The sequence below is a fragment of the Balaenoptera musculus genome, chromosome 4, assembly GCF_009873245.2.
Source record: "Balaenoptera musculus isolate JJ_BM4_2016_0621 chromosome 4, mBalMus1.pri.v3, whole genome shotgun sequence".
NCBI lineage: Eukaryota > Metazoa > Chordata > Mammalia > Artiodactyla > Balaenopteridae > Balaenoptera > Balaenoptera musculus.
The window spans coordinates 141,129,116-141,148,656 of NC_045788.1; the positions used below are offsets into that span (position 1 = coordinate 141,129,116).

The window sequence follows — 19,541 nt, forward strand, 5'->3', positions numbered from 1 at the left end:
ACACATTTGGTGTCAGAAGAGTCGTGAGTAAACTGCTCAGAAGCCCCCAATTCAGCCACGGCTGCCAGGTGTGGAGTGTGCATCTACCACGGGTCCTGCAAGGTGACTCAGATGCTCTAAGCTATGCAAGACCCCACTCTCTGTGCAGCACGGGGGGCGGGGGGCTTGCTGATGAGCCAGGTACTTGCAAAGGTAGTTGCTCTGCCACATGGGGGTCTTCGGGGGCTGCAGGAGAAAGTCCGAGCACATGGCAACTGGTAGGCAGGGGAGACCCGGTTCTGTTCTGCGAGGGTCGTGCCGGGAGACTCAAGACCAAACCCAAGCTGGGAAGATGCTCACGAAGGGAGACCAGAACCCCATTCTCATCTACTTGATCGAAGACGTGACTAGACACCAGACCCCAGAGTCACCCCTTTCGTTACCTCAAATGTCATCCACATGCCCCCTGTCAGGACTGAGTGAGAGGGATGAGAAACACAGACCCTGACACTCTGGAGGGAGCGTGGAAAGGGGAGGGGGATGTCATTGAATCTCCCATCTGCATTCCTTGGACACCTTCTGAGTCCTCAGGCTCTGCTACGGTTCTTCCTTTCTCAAGAATTACACAGAGCAGAGAGAACACATGACGTTGCTGGCACAGGATTCAACCTAAGTTTGGAACCCATGGGGGTTGTTTAGATCCTAAAAGGAGGAAGACACCGTCATCAGCGTCCTGCCCGACAGGCAGACCTAGAGCACGAGCTCCTGGGACAACGCCTGTCCTTCGTTTAACGCAGGGGTCCCCAACCCCGGGGCCGGTCTGTGGCCTAACAGGAACCCATAGCAGAGGTGAGCGGTGGGTGGGCGAGCGAAGCTTCATCTGCCGCCCCCCCAGCGCTCACATTCCTGCCTGAACCCTCTCCCCTCCACTGCTTCCCACCCCCCATCCGTGGAGAAGTTGTCTTCCGCAAAATCGGTCCCTGGTCAAGAAAACACAGGAGTCAAGAACTACGAAGAAACTTGGAAAAGAAAACAAGATCGTGTGCACTTTCCCAGTAGTTTACTGGGTAAAAAGCTTCCTAGAAGATAGTGTGGACAGCCGTCCATGGTCCTATCCGGGGGGAGCAGAGGAAGGAAGGCTGGGAGCAGAGAGGAAGAGGGCAGACCGAAAAAAAAGCTTATGCACTTCTATATATTGTTTTTAACTTTTTGACGGGTATGCACAATTTCTGTAATGGTATTAAAACAAACACAGTTTAACTGTCCACCTTCCAAAGGATGCTTTTCTGGCACTATATACCAAGATCTTTAAAAAATGGTCTATTGCCATTTCCAATCTCTGCTCCCTCCCGGCACCTCCAGGCCAGCCCCTGAGATCTGTCCCTCTCTTAACGCTGACAGTGTCAGAAATCAGCAAACAGAAACTGTCCACCACAAAGGGACCTGGGGTCTATTTGTAATAATAGGGCACTCACTGCACAGGGGCACTTGCCAAGCAGGGGCCTTGGGTAGGTGAGGCCAGCAGCAATCTGTCCCTCAGTCCCCCAGCCTTTGAAACTTAGGCACTGGAGCATCTGCTCGCAAGGCCCCTTCCAGCTCTTATGGGCTGTGCCGCTGTCAGCATCCTGCCTTGTGGCCACCAGTTTCCTCCCAATATCTTCCAGAGACTTCTCCATGCTTGTTGCAGGGGTTATGGAGCTCTGTGACTCCCGTATCGGCCAAGGGTGGGGAAAGAGAGCTTCCCTGCGCTGCCCGGGCAGAGGAAGCTGGGCCAGCCCCCGGGCGACCAATTCTGGAATCCGTGGTGGAGCTGAAGCGTGCGTACCTACAAGCTAGGAATGCCAGGCCTGCCCTGGAGATACTCCTGTTCTTATGCCTGAGGACTCAGGAGACAGTCCCCGGCAGCTCTGCTTGCTGTACTTGAGAAAAAGAGAAAACTACCTAATTATCCATCAGTGGAAGGTGGAAAAAGCAGCCCTGGTCCACCCAGAATCCTGAACTGTAGTTCCAGCTAATGAACTAGAGAGACACAAATCAACCTGGATGAACCTCCAAGCTGTCATGTTCCATAAGGAGAAAGCATCTTGTGAAACTGTGCACACAGAACAATAAACGTCTGGAATGCACAAACAATGCTCTAGCTGACTGAGCCACGGAGGAGATACACAAGAGGTGGGGTTCCAGGGGGCTGGATGTGAGCTCCTTCTGGGCCCGGGGGCCACCCAGGTGTCCCCTCCTTGCTGTCTGCTAGATGATATGCATTTAATTTGATAATAAAATATAGAGAGATACAAGGGTAAGCCCTGTACCTAAGAGTTTCTCAGCACTTCTACAGATGCTTTTTGTTAAAAAAAAAAAAAAAAAAAAAAAAGAACTTACAATTATTTATGGTATTCGAGCAGTCTAATAAGTAACTTCAGCATGTGAGCTGTTAGCAACTATAAAATAAACTCTACGTGATATCTAAATGACTCAAATCTATATATCGTGTTACGGAAATTATTCACATATTATTTATACAACTATATGTATAAATTTAGATATAATTCACCCATTTGAACTATACAATTAAATGGTTTTTAAATATATTTCACAGCGTTGTACAAACATCACCAGTCTAGAACATTTTCGTCACCCCCCGAAACCCTGTCCTGTTCACCGAAGCAGTCCCTGTTCACGTCCCCTCAAGCATTACCCGGCCCCAGCCCCTGGACACCACTCATCTACTTTCTGCCTCTACTGATTTATCTATTCTGAATATTTCATATAAATGGAACCTTATGTGTCCTTTCATGTCTGGCTTCTCTCACTTAGTGGAGTGTCTTCGAGGCTCATCCACGTGGGAGCACGTGTCAGAACTGCATTCCTTTAGGAGGCCAAATAATACTCCATCGTGTGGATATGCCATGTCTTATTTATCTAGTCATCAAGATAATGGATCAGATTTTATTTATTTTTTTGATGTAAGGTGTCTGGCATTTTCAATAATTCCAAGACAGAATAAATTCCCCCACCCCAGCTTTTTTTCTTTTTTAAGCTGAAGTCTAGCTGATCTACAATGCTGTGTCAATCTCTGCTGCACAGCAACGTGACTCAGTTATCCAACCCCGCTTTAAATTCGCTTCCGCGGTGAGGAAAGGCCCAAGGCAGCTGATGCCCCCCGGCTCACCTTCTCCTGGGCTGACTGGGCCACGCTGGACACTTGTCCCATGGCCAGCTCCAGGGGCTGCTGCAGCGGGTCCTCCTGGAAGCAGAGGAGTGGCGGGCCCTGGAACGGAAAAGCACGGTGAGGAGACGGGTGCAGTGCCAGGCGGGGTGGCTACTTTCTAGAGGCAATGACGTACTTGCCGCAAAGCTCGGCAGACCTCAGAAAATGTGGTCTGACTTCTTTTGGTTCAATCCATGCCTCTAAATAGCAGCAACGGGCAAATATCAGTAAGGAACGCAGGGACAAAACCAAAGATGTCGCAATAAAGTCGGCAAAGGATATTCTGAGAGCTCGTGTTTACAGTGTAAGGGGAGAAGCCCAGGCTCCTGGAGTGGACGGTGGGTCTGGAGATCAAGCCCAGCACCTGGCCAAGCCCAGCAGGTTCAAGAGCTGTGCTGCCCTTCTTCTGGGAAAGCACGCTCTCCAGTTTCAGAGAATCACCTCGCCCTGCTCCACGTGGGTGCTGGCACTCTACTCAGGGTGGCCCCCTTCTCCTCTCCCACTGCCCAAACGGCGCGTGAGTGGGAACCCGGGCGGGGGCACTGGGAAGCTGTGGCTGCTTCTCCCTGGAATTTGGGATTCCTTGGCTGGAAATGACCTTGGGCCGGGGCCATGCCCAAGGATCGGGTTCCTCCAGGGCTGCCAGGCTCCTGCCCTCCAGGGTCTCCTGGTTCAACCCCGTCCTCGGCTCTGTGCATCCCCATAAGCTTCCAGAACAGTCCTCCGTGGCTTGTCACCCTATGTCCATTTTGGTTCTTGCAATTAAAATCTCCAAGTGCAAGACGTGCAAGTAATGAATATGACCACAAGGCAACAAGACTGATGTCTCATAAAAGAACAAATCAGGCTTGGATTGCCAACCAAGTCTTGGCCTTTTAAAAATAAGTTCTCTTGAGAAGCTGAACACTTATGCCTACAATATGACCCCGGAACGAAACTCTTCTTAAACTCTTTTCCGGACATGCTCCAGAAAGTACATCATCGTCAAGTGAGCTCCGATTGACTGGTTAAAAAAGAGATTCAGACCCACAACTTCCCTCCGTATGTCATCCATTTCCGAGACTCTCAGCTGCAATGTGCTGGTTCCAACTACAAGGCCAGATCAAGGGTAGGGAATTAAAATGGTACAAAAAGGCACGAAAGCCCTCCTGGAAAGTGCAATGCAGAGGAACAAGAATGAAGTCATCACGGGGCTGTTTCTTAAGAGTTCCCAGTGATCCAGAGTAAACCTACAAGGCACAGAACATTGTCATTGACATGCTTCTAACCTCACCCTGTCTTAGCAATATTGATCTCACCCCCTAAGAATCAACAGGGAAGAATTAAATCTACTTCTCAAGCGTGATGAAGTCATGCTTTGGGGGCTGCTCTGCTGACATTCTCCACGGCTAGAGCTTGTATGACCTGCCGACCAGAGCTTGGGGATGACAGCACGCTGTGTGCCAAGCTGCGTGGCAGGAAGAACAGCACCCAGCACAGAGCCTAGCGCCGGGCAGGGAGCCGAGCCCCCGCGGGAGTCGTTACAGCTGCCGGGACTGCGCCAGCCTGAAGACGCCACGTTGCCTTAAGCAGCCCCGATGCCACCTCCTGCCCCTGCCCGTCAGGAGGTGCCATCTACGCCCTCTTATGTATGACAGCTTCTGAACGAAAACCCTGGAAATATTTTGCTAGGGAAGTTAATGTCAAGGGGCGGTCTCGCAAAGGAAATATATTATGAAGTTAAAATAAGGACCCAGAGGTTCGCCTTCCCTTTCTGCTTGATCCTTGAGTTTCAGGAAGCCTGGCGTGCATGCAGCATGGCCACAAAATCCCACATCTCTGCACCCTGTCTGTGGGCAGGCAGCCCCATTCCGGACTCAACTCCACTCAGACTAGAGCAAGATTTTACGTCCATAGGAAAAGCAACAGGCAGGAATTGCCAGGAAAACACTGAGAAAGAAAAACAAGAGACTAGCTCTCCTAGACATTAAGACGCACTCTAGAACCTCTGTAATTCAAAGTGTGAACACACAGACGACTAGTAGGGCTGGAACAGGATGTCCACAATAGACCCCAACACATGTGGAAACAGTATGTGACAAAGGTCGCATCCCAAATCACTGGCGAAAGATGGATTTTTGAAAAATCTGGATACGGGAGGAAACCCAGATAGAATGCAAACCTCACTCCACTACAAGTAAAGAACACAACCACGCAAAGGGGAAGGAAACAGATCTAACCTGAGAAACTGAAGAAAACAGTATCCTGGCTGCACATGAATGCTAGAATCTAGTCAGTAAATGTGTTTCTCATGGGGATACAGGTCAGCAATTCAGAAAGTAAGTTATGTGTAAACTAGAATTGACCAAATAAATATGTTACAGAGAGTAAGTCCCAGATACCTCACTCTTGGAGGAAGAAGTTAGAGATAAGGAAAGGGGAAGATGAAAATGAACTCTGTGCCGTTGACCTGGAATCCAGGATATAGGGATAGTTGTGGTTTTGAAGATGCAGACAGAGAGATGTGTGCACATGAATGTGTTAGCACCCACATATACATTTCCTAGGTCTGTCCACTAAGAGGGTCTAGAAGCAATGAGACCCCAGCAGTAATGAGCACACCTGATGCCCAGATCTTGTTTCCTAAACACTTCTCCAGGAAAAGGAATCAGAGCTGCTTAGAAAAGTGGCTGAATCCAGGGCCAGAGAAGAGGAAAACAGAAGACGAGCTTAGAGCAAACATCTTGTGGAACCATCAAGCAAGGAAGTGCTAAGAAAAGAAAAAAACTATGTGTGTGTGTGTATATATATATATCTCCGTGGAAGAACACAGAAGAGCTTCTAATGGCCAAAACAAGAACAGTTTAAGCAACAAAATAAATAGCGATGGTACTGAATTATAACCCATGGAATAAAATAAATACCCATGAGTCCATACTGATGTAAATAATCAATTAAATATATAGATGGAGAAGTGGCAGCTCTTTCTTGCAGTAGAATTCCAATGAATAAATGTAGAAGGAGACAGGGAAACAGAAAATAATCATTAGGCAAACTCCACAGAAGTCAATGGCTGCAGACTAGATACACAGATGGATGGCAAAATCAGTGAGTGAAAGTATGAGGGGTGACAGGATTTGTACAATCTCAAAGTATCTCCCGAAGTTATGTGGTAACTATAGGGGGAAAGGATAAGAGGAGACATAAGATGTAAGAAGAGAAACTGGCGGAAATCACCCTAACCAAGGAATGAAGGCCTCTGCTTCTCCCCAGCAGTAAGCCACACTGACATCATGCGCCCCGTGATGCAGTACACTGAAAGGGGCGCATCACTTCTGCGGTTTGTATAACTGCAGTCCAATTGTGTGAAAACACCAAATTGAGGGATATTTGGCAAAATAACAATCAATACTCCTCAGCGTTGTCAAGGTCACAAAGAAACAAGGGAAGACTGGGAAACTGTTACAGCCTGCAGGAGACAAACGCAAAGCAACAACTCAAGCCATGGAGGACCTGAAAGGGACCCTGGAACAATAAAAGAATACTGGTGGAAAGCCGGTGAAATTCAGGCTGTTGCAAAGTCACCACAGCCTCTGCTGTTGCAGGCTTGCCCCGCATTCCAATTATAACTACCGTACCCCTCCCTCCCCCCCAGCCTGAGTGAGCCAGAGTCCCCTAATCAGCCACTGTTTTAACCCTGTCCTGTCTGGGCGGGAACAGATGCCTGAGGGCAACCTACACGTAGAGGTGGAGCCAAATCCAAAACTGAACCCCGGGAGCTGTGTGAACAAAGAACGAAGGGAAATTTCTCTGTGCAGCCTCAGGAGCAGCGGATTAAATCCCCACAAGCGACTCGAGGTACCCTGCATCTGTGGAATAGCTGAATAGACAACGAATCAACCCAAAATTGAGGCAGTGGACTTTTTGAGCAACTGTAGACTTGGGGTTTGCTGTCTGCGACTGACTTGTTTCTGATTTTTATGTTTATCTTATTATAGTTTTTAGCTCTTGTTATCATTGGCAGATTTGTTTATTGGTTTTGTTGCTGTCTTCTTTTTTTAAATTACTTTTTAATTTTTTTATTTTAATAATTTTTTCATTTTAATTATTTTATTTTATTTTATTATTATTTTTCTTTCTTTTTTTCTCCCTTTTGTTCTGAGCCGTGTGGCTGACAGGGTCTGGTGCTCCGGTCTGGTGTCAGGCCTGAGACTCTGAGGTGGGAGAGCCGAGTTCAGGACATTGGAACACCAGAGACCTCCTGGCCCCATGTAATATCAATTGGCGAGAGCTCTCCCAGAGACCCCTGTCTCAACACTAAGACACAGCTCCACCCAATGACCAGCAAGCTCCAGTGCTGGACGCCCTATGCCAAACAACTAGCAAGACAGGAACACAATCTCACCCGTTAGCAGAGAGGCTGCCTAAAATCATACTAAGCTCACAGACACCCCAAAACACACCGCCAGACGCAGCCCTGCCCACCAGAAAGACAAGATCCAGCCTCATCCACCAGAACACAGGCACCAGTCCCCTCCACCAGGAAGCCTACACAAGCCACTGAACCAACCTTACCCACCAATAAACAACGGGAACTACAAACCTGCAGCCTGTGAAAAGGAGACCCCAAACACAGTAAATTAAGCAAAATAAGAAGACAGAGAAATACACAGCAGATGAAATAGCAAGGTAAAACTCCACAAGACCAAACAAATGAAGAGGAAATGGGCAGTCTACCTGAAAAATAATTCAGAGTAATGACAGTAAAGATAATCCAAAATCTTGGAAACAGATTGGAGAAAATACAAGAAACGTTTAACAAGGAACTTGAAGAACTAAAGAGCAAACAAACAATGATGAACAGCACAATAAATGAAATTAAAAATTCTCTGGAAGGAATCAATAGCAGAACAACTGATGCAGAAGAATGGATAAGTGACCTGGAAGATAAAATAGTGGAAATAACTACCCCAGAGCAGAATAAAGAAAAAAGAATGACAAGAATTGAGGACAGTCTCAGAGACCTCTGGGACAATATTAATCACACCAACATTTGAATTATAGGTGTCCCAGAAGAAGGAGAGAAAAAGAAAGTGTCTGAGAAAATATTTGAAGAGATTATAGTTGAAAACTTCCATAACATGGGAAAGGAAATAGTCAATCCAGTCCAGGAAGCACAAGGAGTCCCATACAGGATAAATCCAAGGAGAAACACGCCAAGACACATACTAATGAAACTATCAAAAATTAAATACAAAGAAAAATATTAAAAGCAGCGGGGGAAAAGCAACAAATAACATACAAGGGAATCCCCATAAGGTTAACAGCTGATCTTTCAGCAGAAACTCTGCAAGCCAGAAGGGAGTGGCAGGACATATTTAAAGTGATGAAAGGGAAGACTCTACAACGAAGATTTCTCTACCCAGCAAGAATCGCTTTCAGATTCGACAGAGAAATTAAAATCTTTACAGACAAGCAAAAGTTAAGAGAATTCAGCACCACCAAACCAGCTTTACAACAAATGCTAAAGGAACTTCTCTAGGCAGGAAACACAGGAGAAGGAAAAGATCTACAATAACAAACCCAAAACAATTAAGAAAATGGTAATAGGAACATACACATCGATAACTACCTTAAATGTAAATGGATTAAATGCTCGAACCAAAAGACATAGACTGGCTGAATGGATATAAAAACAAGACCTGGATATATGCTGTCTACAAGAGACCCTCTTCAGATCTAGGGACACATACAGACTGAAAGTGAGGGGATGGAAAAAGATATTCCATGCAAATGGAAATCAAAAGAAAGCTGGAGTAGCAATTCTCATATCAGACAAAATAGACTTTAAAATAAAGACTATTACAAGAGACAAAGAAGGACACTACATAATGATCAAGGGATCAATCCAAGAAGAAGATATAACAATTGTAAATATTTATGCACCCAACATAGGAGCACCTCAATACACAAGGCAACTGCTAACAGCCATAAAAGGGGAAATCGACAGTAACACAAACGTAGTAAGGGACTTTAACACCCCACTTTCACCAATGGACAGATCATCGAAAATGAAAATAAATAAGGAAACACAAGTTTTAAATGATACATAAAAACAAGATGGACTTAATTGATATTTATGGGACATTCCATCCAAAAAACAACAGAATACATTTTCTTCTCAAGTGCTCATGGAACATTCTCCAGGATAGATCATATCTTGGGTCACAAATCAAGCCTTGGTAAATTTAAGAAAATTGAAATCATATCAAGTATCTTTTCTGACCACAATGCTATGAGACTAGATATCAATTACCGGAAAAAAAGTGTAAAAAATACAAACACATGGAGGATAAACAATATGTTACTAAATAACCAAGAGATCACTGAAGAAATCAAAGAGGAAATCAAAAAATACCTAGAGACAAATGACAATGAAAACACAACGACCCAAAACCTATGGGATGCAGCAAAAGCAGTTCTAAGAGGGAAGTTTATAGCAATAAAATCCTACCTCAAGAAGCAAGAAACATCTCAAATAAACAACCTAACCTTACACCTAAAGCAATTAGAGAAAGAAGAACAGAAAAACCCCAAAGTTAGCAGAAGGAAAGAAATCATAAAGATCAGATCAGAAATAAATGAAAAAGAAATGAAGGAAACAATAGCAAAGATCAATAAAACTGAAAGCTGGTTCTTTGAGAAGATAAACAAAATTGATAAACCACTAGCCAGACTCATCAAGAAAAAAAGGGAGAAGACTGAAATCAATAGAATTAGAAATGAAAAAGGAGAAGCAACAACTGACACTGCAGAAATACAAAGGATCATGAGGGATTACTACAAGCAACTACATGCCAATAAAATGCACAGCCTGGAAGAAATGGACAAATTCTTAGAAAAGCACAGTCTTCCAAGACTGAACCAGGAAGAAATAGAAAATATAAACAGACCAATCACAAGCACTGAAATTGAGACTGTGATTAAAAATCTTCCAACAAACAAAAGCCCAGGACCAGATGGCTTCACAAGTGAATTCTATCAAACATTTAGAGAAGAGCTAACACCTATCCTTCTCAAACTCTTCCAAAATATAGCAGAGAGAGGAACACTCCCAAACTCATTCTACGAGGCCACCATCACCCTGATACAAAACCAGACATACATGTCACAAAGAAAGAAAACTACAGGCCAATATCACTGATGAACATAGATGCAAAAATCCTCAACAAAATACTAGCAAACAGAATCCAACAGCACATTAAAAGGATCAAACAACATGATCAAGTCGGGGTTATCCCAGGAATGCAAGGATTCTTCAATATACACAAATCAATCAATGTGATAAACCATATTAACAAACTGAAGGATAAAAACCATATGATAATCTCAATAGATGCAGAAAAAGCTTTTGACAAAATTCAACACCCATTTATGATTAAAAACTCTCCAGAAAGTAGGCATAGAGGGAACTTACCTCAACATAATATAGGCCATATATGAGAAACCCACAGCCAACATCATTCTCAATGGTAAAAAACAGAAACCATTTCCTCTAAAATCAGGAACAAGACAAGGATGCCCACTCTCACCACTATTCTTCAACACAGTTTTGGAAGTTTTAGCCACAGCAATCAGAGAAGAAAGAGAAATAAAAGGAATCCAAATCGGAAAAGAAGAAGTAAAGCTGTCACTGTTTGCAGATGACATGATACTATACACAGAGAATCCTAAAGATGCTACCAGAAAACTACTAGCGCTAATCAATGAATTTGGTAAAGTAGCAGGATACAAAATTAATACACAGAAATCTCTTGCATTCCTATACGCTAATGATGAAAAATATGAAAGAGAAATTAAGGAAACACTCCCATTTACCATTGCAACAAAAAGAATAAAATACCTAGGAATAAACCTACCTAAGGAGACAAAAGATCTGTATGCAGAAAACTATAAGACACTGATGAAAGAAATTAAAAATGATACAAACAGATGGAGAGATATACCATGTTCTTGGATTGGAAGAATCAACATTGTGAAAATGACTATACTACCCAAAGCAATCTTTGGGTAGTATCAATGCAATCCTTATCAAACTACCAGTGGCATTTTTCACAGAACTAGAACAAAAAATTTCACAATTTGTATGGAAACACAAAAGACCCCGAATAGCCAAAGGAATCTTGAGAAAGAAAAACAGAGCTGGAGGAATCAGGCTCCCTGACTTCAGACTATATTACAAAGCTACAGTAATCAAGACAGTATGGTACTAGCACAAAAACAGAAATATAGATCAATGGAACAGGCTAGAAATCCCAGAGATAAAGCCACGCACATACGGTCACCTTATTTTTGATAAAGGAGGCAAGAATATACAATGGAGAAAAGACAGCCTCATCAATAAGTGGTGCTGGGAAAACTGGACAGCTACATGTAAAAGAATGAAATTAGAACACTCCCTAACACCATACACAAAAATAAACTCAAAATGGACTAAAGACCTAAACGTAAGGCCAGACACTACACAACTCTTAGAGGAAAACATAGGAAGAACACTCTTTGACATAAATCACAGCAAGATCCTTTTTGACCCAGCACCTAGAGAAATGGAAATAAAAACAAAAATAAACAAATGGGACCTAATGAAACTTAAAAGCTTTTGAACAGCAAAGAAAACCATAAACAAGATGAAAAGACAACGCTCAGAATGGGAGAAAATATTTGCAAACGAAACAACTGACAAAGGATTAACCTCCAAAGTTTACAAGCAGCTCATGCAGCTCAATATCAAGAAAACAAACAACCCAATCCAAAAATGGGCAGAAGACCTAAATAGACATTTCTCCAAAGAAGATATACAGATTGCCAACAAACACATGAAACATCACTAGTCATTAGAGAAATGCAAATCAAAACTACAGTGAGGTATCACCTCACAACGTTCAGAATGGCCATCATCAAAAAATCTACAAACAATAAATACTGGAGAGGGTGTGGAGAAAAGGGAACTCTCTTGCACTGTTGGTGGAAATGTAAATTGATACAGCTACTATGGAGAACAGTATGGAGGTGCCTTAAAAAACTAAAAACAGAACTACCATATGACCCAGCAATCCCACTATTGGGCATACACCCTGAGAAAACCATAATTCAAAGAGTCATGTACCACAATCTTCATTGCAGCACTATTTACAATGGCCAGGACATGGAAGCAACCTAAGTGTCCATCGACAGTTGAATGGAGAAAGAAGATGTGGCACATATATACAATGGAATATTACTCAGCCATAAAAAGAAAGGAAATTGAGTTATTTGTAGTGAGGTGGATGGACCTAGAGTCTGTCAAACAGAGTGAAGTAAGTCAGAAAGAGAAAAACAAATACCATATGCTAACACATATATATGGAATCTTAAAAAAAAAAAAATGGTTCTGATGAACCTAGGGGCAGGACAGGAATAAAGACACAGACGTAGAGAATGGACTTGAGGACACGGGGAGGGGGAAGGGTAAGCTGGGACAAATGAGAGAGTAGCATTGACATATATACACTACTAAATGTAAAATACATAGCAATTGGGAAGCAGTTGCATTGCACAGGGAGATCAGCTCGGTGCTTTGTGACCACTTAGAGGGGTGGGATAGAGAGAGTGGGAGGCAGACGCAAGAGGGAGGAGATATAGGAATGTATGTATATATATAGCTGATTCACTTTGTTATACAGCAGAAACTAACACAACATTGTAAAGCAATTATATTCCAACAAAGATGTTAAAAAAGAAAAAAAAGTAGGGTCTTCAGTTTCATTAAAAACTTTTGTTAATTTCTTGTACTGTTACAATGTTAATATCATTTTATTATAAAATATAGTAACATTGTGCCAATATTAATTTCTTATAGGTTACAATGATAATATCATTGTACTATGAAATATAGTAACATTATACCAATGTTAATTTCTCATATTTTTACAATGTTAGTATCATTATACTACATTATAGTAACATTGTACCAATGTTAATTTCTTGGTTCTGCTCTTGTGCTATGGTTATGTAAGGCTGGCTGAGGAAAGTATGGAAACGGAATTATTTTTGAAACTTCTCTCTAAATCTAAAAGCAGTAAAAAATTTAAAGTTTTTTTTTTTAAGGAAGATGTTACAAGAAAGCAGCCCATCTTTATTGACTCTACTGACTAAAGGCCTCGCACAGATCTCATCGCATCCGGAGTGGATGCTGTTTTCCAGACTGAACCCAAACTTATCCTCTTCCACAGATGAAGCACAGAGAGGTCAGGGCTTGCCCAAGGTCACACAGCCCCAGAGCTGCCTTCCAGCCTAAGCAGTGGTCACACAGCTCTTCCGAGTGGCTCAAGAGGTCCCTTCCCTCCTCAGCAACCCAGGAGGGGCTGACAGGAGTGGATGTTAGCTTTGGCTGCATTTTAGTTGACACTAACACTACACCCACTCTTCCTTCCCCTGAATTCCCGTCTTGCTGAGAGAATGGGTGAATGCAAAGAACAACCTGAACTGGCATCTATTCCTCGTTTCTATTGACAGTTTGCAAAGTCATCAGTGAGCCTCCTTTAATGTTGATTCTTTAGAAGTGAAAAACAAAGTACATTAAACAGCTTGTTTGGCCCAGGCTTGGCCAGCTCCCAAGCAGGGGAGGCCTGTGTCCAGACGGGGTGATGCGCATCTCCACCGTTTTTCCCCCTCCAGCGACAAGTTTCTAACAGGGCCTGTTATTCATGCTCCAGTCGCCACCTGGCCCAAGCCAGCCGTGCGCTGGGCACCGGGTGCGCTGTGCCTGGACGGACAGGGCTCTGGCCTCCCTCACAATCCCGGGGGCTGATGAGGGCACCAGTGACCACAAGGTCCTGCTGGGGTGAGGGTGGCGCAGCATCCTCCAAAAAATGAGAAGGTCAGGGAGCCCTGCGCTGAGACCTGAAATACTGACAGGAGTTACATAAGCAGAAAGGTTAAATAATGTTAGAGACGCAAGAAATGCCTTAGCGGCAAGATCCCACACAGGAAAGAACGCTGAATGTTTGAGCAATGGAAAGGAGACCGGTTTGGGGGTCAGGTAGAGAGTGCCTTCCCCTTCTTACCAGCTGACTTATACTGTGACCTCATTGGGTGGTCGAGGAGCTTGAATTTTTGTGAGGAGCGCTCGAAGGAAGCTCATTATAGAATAAGGAAACTCCCAAGTCTTGTCACTTTGTTTACTTTTCAAATTGCCACAGCTCCTATACAAGTCAGAGCTATTAATAACATGTTCTAAGTTCACAGGACATCTTTTTTTTTTTTTTTTTTTTCCCCACAAAGACCACAAATTGTCCTACAGTCTCGGTCATTTGCATTTAGAACATTCCTCTGAAAAAAATCCTGGGGCAAAAGACTAAAGAGACAAACAGCTCTGTTAACCCTCCCCACCCGGGGCCCGGGCCTGCTTGAGTGGCCCATTTCTGGACAAGTCCAGAACGTGGCCCTCACTCTCGGATTGCTGCTCTCCGCATGTGGTCCCAACAGCATCAGCCCTGGGAGGAAGGCGCTGTCCAGCCCACCGGTAGGGGGCACGGGACCATGGGCACACTGGCTTCCATAGCTGGTGACCTGCTGTGGAAACGGCAACCCTGGAGCCACCAGGTGGGTGTCGAAGGTGTGGACCTTTGCTGGGGTGACTGTCACCCCAAACCACTTTGTAAATGTTCATGTAAATGCAGGGGAACCAAAGGGAAAACCTCAGCTGTTGCCTTTCAATAATACAGCATTAGTTCCCAGTCTGGTGCCTGAGCCAGTTCTGGGATCTTTCTGTTCTCTGGGACCGAACTGCCATCAGATCAGCTGGAATTAGGTGTTTGCAATGCCAGAGTGGAGAGACGTTGTTGGGTGAGGGGGACCTGACTGACTGCCTGGTGGCTGGCTAACGGACACTGTGTGTATCCAGCAGCTTCTCACTAGCGAGGAGCTAGCTTGGGGAACTTGTGAAAAATACAGTAAGCTCCCTGCGCCCCCAACAACTTCCTAAGTCTGAAGCGGGGGAGGGAGCAGGCATGTGTATTTTTCCAAAGCTCTCTAGGCGATTCGCCAGTGTTCCCCAAACACCTGGCATCAGCCCGACCAGCTGGCAGAGCAGCCACGGTTTCCTCACCTGTCTCTCCAATTCACCATCCTAATTATTCAGAGTGAGGGTTGCAATCCCAGGGGCCCTCTGACACAGGGAACCTGCAGTGCCACAGTCACTGGTCATCCGGGGCCAAAGGAGACTCCACAAGCTACTGACCCACCCTCAGCTCCTAGGAGATAGGAGCCCCTTTGTTAGGGATGATGCATTAAACAATCACACCCTTTTATCCTTTCTTGCTGGACCTCAACTAAAGGAAACATTTGGGTCTCAAAGTCAAGTTTGCTGCCCACAGGGGACCATGACTGCAGATGTGGATGGACCATGAAGACCCCCCAGCCCAGGGTCTAGGTCAACCCTGGCAAGTCTCTCTAGCCCATGGGCCTCAGTCTCCCCTTTTGGAGAAGGAAGAGGTGCTGCGAGAAGGGTTTAGGGTTCCTTGCAGTCCTAAAATACAAGCTGGGGTAAAACAGAATGGGAGGAGTCGCTCCATTCAGGAGAGAATCCCACCTTGCACGGAAGATGCTGGAGATGCCTGAGTTACTGCGAATCCCCCAGCGATAGGCAGAGAAGTGGTCTCCTCCCGGGCCAGGGCAGACAGATAACAGGACAGGGTGGGGGCAGAAGGGGGACGCTAAGCTGTGGCTCGCTGGGCTGAGTGCGGGCTTGGAGTGTCAACCCTAATCGGGGATTAGTGGAAATCGTGTTGGAGGGAGGGCAGAGAGAGGCTCCGCAGGGCTGGCTGCCAGGTCAGGACAGCCGCTAACGAAACACCAGGGCCTGCTCACCCACGCTGTCATGAGTGTCGCAGTCGGGATGGCCCAGGACAGGGGAGAGGTATGCCAAGGCCAGGGCAGGAGTTCCCCAGATCCTATCAGCCTGCAGAACGTTCCATCTGAATTCAAATCAAGCAACATTTCCAGGCACCAGGGAGAGCAAAGTGACACCACCAATTCCTTTCCCCCATAACACACACACACACACACACACCTGACACCACAGTCAGACCCAATCTACTGTCAGACCTCCTCCCATAACACACACACACACACACACACACACACACACCTGACACCACAGTCAGACCCAATCTACTGTCAGACCTCCTCCCATAACACACACACACACACACACACACACACACACCTGACACCACAGTCAGACCCAATCTACTGTCAGAGAAGACTCAGGGCTGCCTTGAGCTTAAACCCAGTACATTATTGCCCCTTCCGGGCAGGAGTTCTGGAAAAACTGGTGTCTAAGACTCTGCAGTGCATGGCGAATAGCAGAGAACGGAAGGTGCAAAGGAGCCAAATCTCTCTCACCGCCCCCTGAGCCAAGGGCCTCTCTCCTCCCCCACACAGATTCAAGTGAGTAGGGAGAAAGGTTTGCCTCTGAAACCTTCAGGTATTTTCTTCAGTTCTCAGCCTTACCCGACCGGCTGCAGACAAATTCCAGAGCAGGGATACTCTCCTTTCTCTCTCAGTGCTCCAGGCACGAGGGTAATCTGGAAGCATTCTATCGAAGGCAATCATAGTTTCTAAGCCAATCAGGAAATGTCAGGGAACACGGCAGAATGGTTTAAGCAGGACTGTCCCAGCCTTACAGGAGGGAGGCTCGTGCCTCCGCCGGACCCTCTCAGGAGTCCCAGGGGAGTGACCAGGACCCTACAGATCATGCCCCCAGCACCAGCACGCATGTTACAGCTCACGAAAGGCTGAGAAGCAGAGTCAGTGGCCCACGCCATGCCCCCTGTCTCATCCAGCTGGGACAAGGCTTTCACCCGCTCACAACTCCCGTCTGCAGTGTACTCAGCCCTGGAACCCAGGCCCAGGACGCCAGGTCAACCAGGGGTCAATGACAGCAGCTTCGTGGGGAAACAAGTCTGTGTTTGCTCACATAGGTGAGGTCACATGGCTTCAGGGGCTCCCACAAGAGGTGGGGTGGTTCCCCTGAAGAGCTGCCCAGTTCCGGCGGCCGGGGCACGGACTCCAGGCACCGAGGCAGACGGCAGTCAAATGACCTTGAAGGCTTTTTTCATCCAAAAGTTACGGTTATTTTTTTTTTTCCCCCCCAGGGTTCAGAACACGGTCTTTGGTTGGATTTATGCTCATTCACACTCAAAAGCTATTTTGTTTTGTAAATCCGTGGCTATGTGAGTACGTCAAGGCCATGCGCAAAGACCAGACAGAGGGCCCACCGTGGAATATTTTGAAGGTTGATGGTCCAGACACACAGCATTCACTATTTCCAAAGCAAAGCGCCACAGGCTTCTCCACTGAGTTCCCAAGCAGGTGGAGGAATGTGGTACACCTGGGAGCCATCAGGGCAGGCGAAGACTGGCAGGTACCCCAAACCCCCCAGGCCCCCATTCCTCCTATGGAACACCTAGAAATAGCAGACGCCAGGAGCTTGTCATTAAACCAAGATGTCTTAGAAGCAAAAATAAGTCACCCAGCCATCAACCAGACAATGAACGTAACCACAGGAGCAAGAGGCAGCCGGGTTCAGTCATAAGCCCCTGAGCTGTGAGGCAGGAGATGGGTGGGTTCAAACCCCAGCTCTACCACCCACAGGCTGTGTGACCCTGGGCGGACTACTTAACCTTTCCAGACCTCAGTTTCCCCACCTGTAAAAGGTTGACAACGCCTTTGTCGCAGGAGTTGTGAGGATTCCGAGATGACAGAGGTACCTGAAGCCCCCAACACATGTCTGGCGAGTGGCTAGCCCTCAACGGTCACTAATTTTAAGCGCCAAGGAATGCAAACCTTTTGGAAATAACATGCTGGGCGAAATTCAGCTCTGTACGTGGAAGCATATTCGGTTCGCAGTTCTTCAGGTGCAAAAGCAGTTCAGTGTCCAACTGCATACGGGAATCCACATGGGATGCCAGGAAGGGCAAGGGATGCCAGGAAGAGCCTGAAGGGGAAGGGGCACCCCGAAAAGTCTCTCCAACAGCCAGTCTGTCCCTCCAGTGGAGCCTAGGGCCTGGCACACCTCATGTCTGGTTAATAAAATCTAATCATTTTGCCTTGCTTCCCCATCAAAGGTCCTCCAGTCGTCAGGGGTCTTTCTCCTAACTTTCAAGGATGCTCTGCCCCTTGAATCAGTCGAGGGCTGTGGCGAGGCTCCAGGGAAGAAGAGCTCTGCTCTGAACCCGCACCCCGAGATCACCGCGCCCGACCCCGCAGCACGACCGGCCCTCACGGAAACTCACCGCTTTCCGTTTGGCCTCCTCGTTCAGGGCGGTCACCCAGGCGGCCTGCCACTGGTTCCTCCAGCTGCTCAGCGCCAGGATCCAGGCGAGCAGCGCATCCGACTCGGGGCGCTGGCCCTCGCCGGGCTCCGCCGCCCGCCTCGGGGAGCGGGGTCGCGCCCTGGCCAGCGCCCACTGCGCCAGGTACAGGCCCACAGTGCCCAAGGCCACGACGAAGAGCGCCACCAAGCCCAGCCACTGGACCTCACCGAGCCACGAGTCCAGGCGGGACATGGTGATGGCGCATACCCGGCGCGCCTCGCCCCAACTTCCCAGGCAGCCCCTGGCCGGGCGCACAGCCCGCGGGCGGCGAGCTCACGACATCAGCTCGCGGCCGGCCGGGGCTCGCGGGGGGCGGGGAGGGGGCGCGGCGGGCGGATCCGGGCGGCTGGGGGCGCGGGCCCCGGGCGCCGAGAGGCCGGCGGGCGGGGTGAGCGGGAGGAGAAGCCCGGCCGGCTCACGACGGCCACGGCCCGGGACTGCGCCTCTAACCCCGCACCCCTGGCAAATGGGGACGCGGTGTCCCGCGTTCCCGACTCGGGCGTCTGGTAGTTCCCGGGGCTGTGGCGGGCGCGTTTCCTCCAGCGCGCCGCCCCAGGCGTCCCGCCCGCGGCCCAGCGGCGGCCGGAGAAGGGGCGGGGCCGCGGGGCGGGGGAGGGGGCGCGGCCTGCGGGGCGGGGCCGGGGCGGGGCCTGGGCCTCCCCTGCGCCCGGGTCGTCCCCGCCGCTCAGCGCTCCCCGCTCCCCGCGGCCCGCCCCGCCCCGCCCGCCCCTTGAAAGGCCCGGCGCCCAGCTCCCCTGCCGGCCCCGCCCCCGCTGCGGCCTCGGCCCCGGCCGGCCGTGTGCGCGCGCCGACCGCCCCCTCCGGCGCCTTCGCCCGGACCGTGGCGGCGCGGTGGACGCGTGTGCGCCCGGCGCTGCATCCTCCTGCGCGGACCTGTCTCCGGCGTGGAGACGCGAAAGTGCGGGACTTTCCAATTAGTCAGCCCAACCCCAGGG

General features: G+C 47.7%; 1 protein-coding gene across 8 annotated transcripts in view; it reads right to left on the reverse strand.

Annotated features, from left to right (window-relative positions):
- Positions 1-19,249, reverse strand: part of C2CD2 (C2 calcium dependent domain containing 2) — a 61,571-nt gene extending 42,322 nt beyond the window's left edge. For 7 of the 8 annotated variants that reach the window (XR_005019700.1, XM_036850482.1, XM_036850488.1 and 4 more), the window contains exons 1-2: positions 18,505-19,249; positions 3,149-3,247 (exon numbers count right to left, since the gene is read on the reverse strand). Coding sequence is in view for 7 of the 8 variants with exons in the window: in XM_036850482.1 (XP_036706377.1) it covers positions 3,149-3,247; positions 18,505-18,777 (372 nt within the window). In the remaining variant the exon portion in view is untranslated. Of the gene's footprint in view, positions 1-3,148; positions 3,248-3,323; positions 3,369-18,504 lie in introns of those variants that run through there. The other variant, XM_036850490.1, reaches the window with a different exon arrangement.
- Positions 19,250-19,541: the final 292 nt, after the last annotated feature.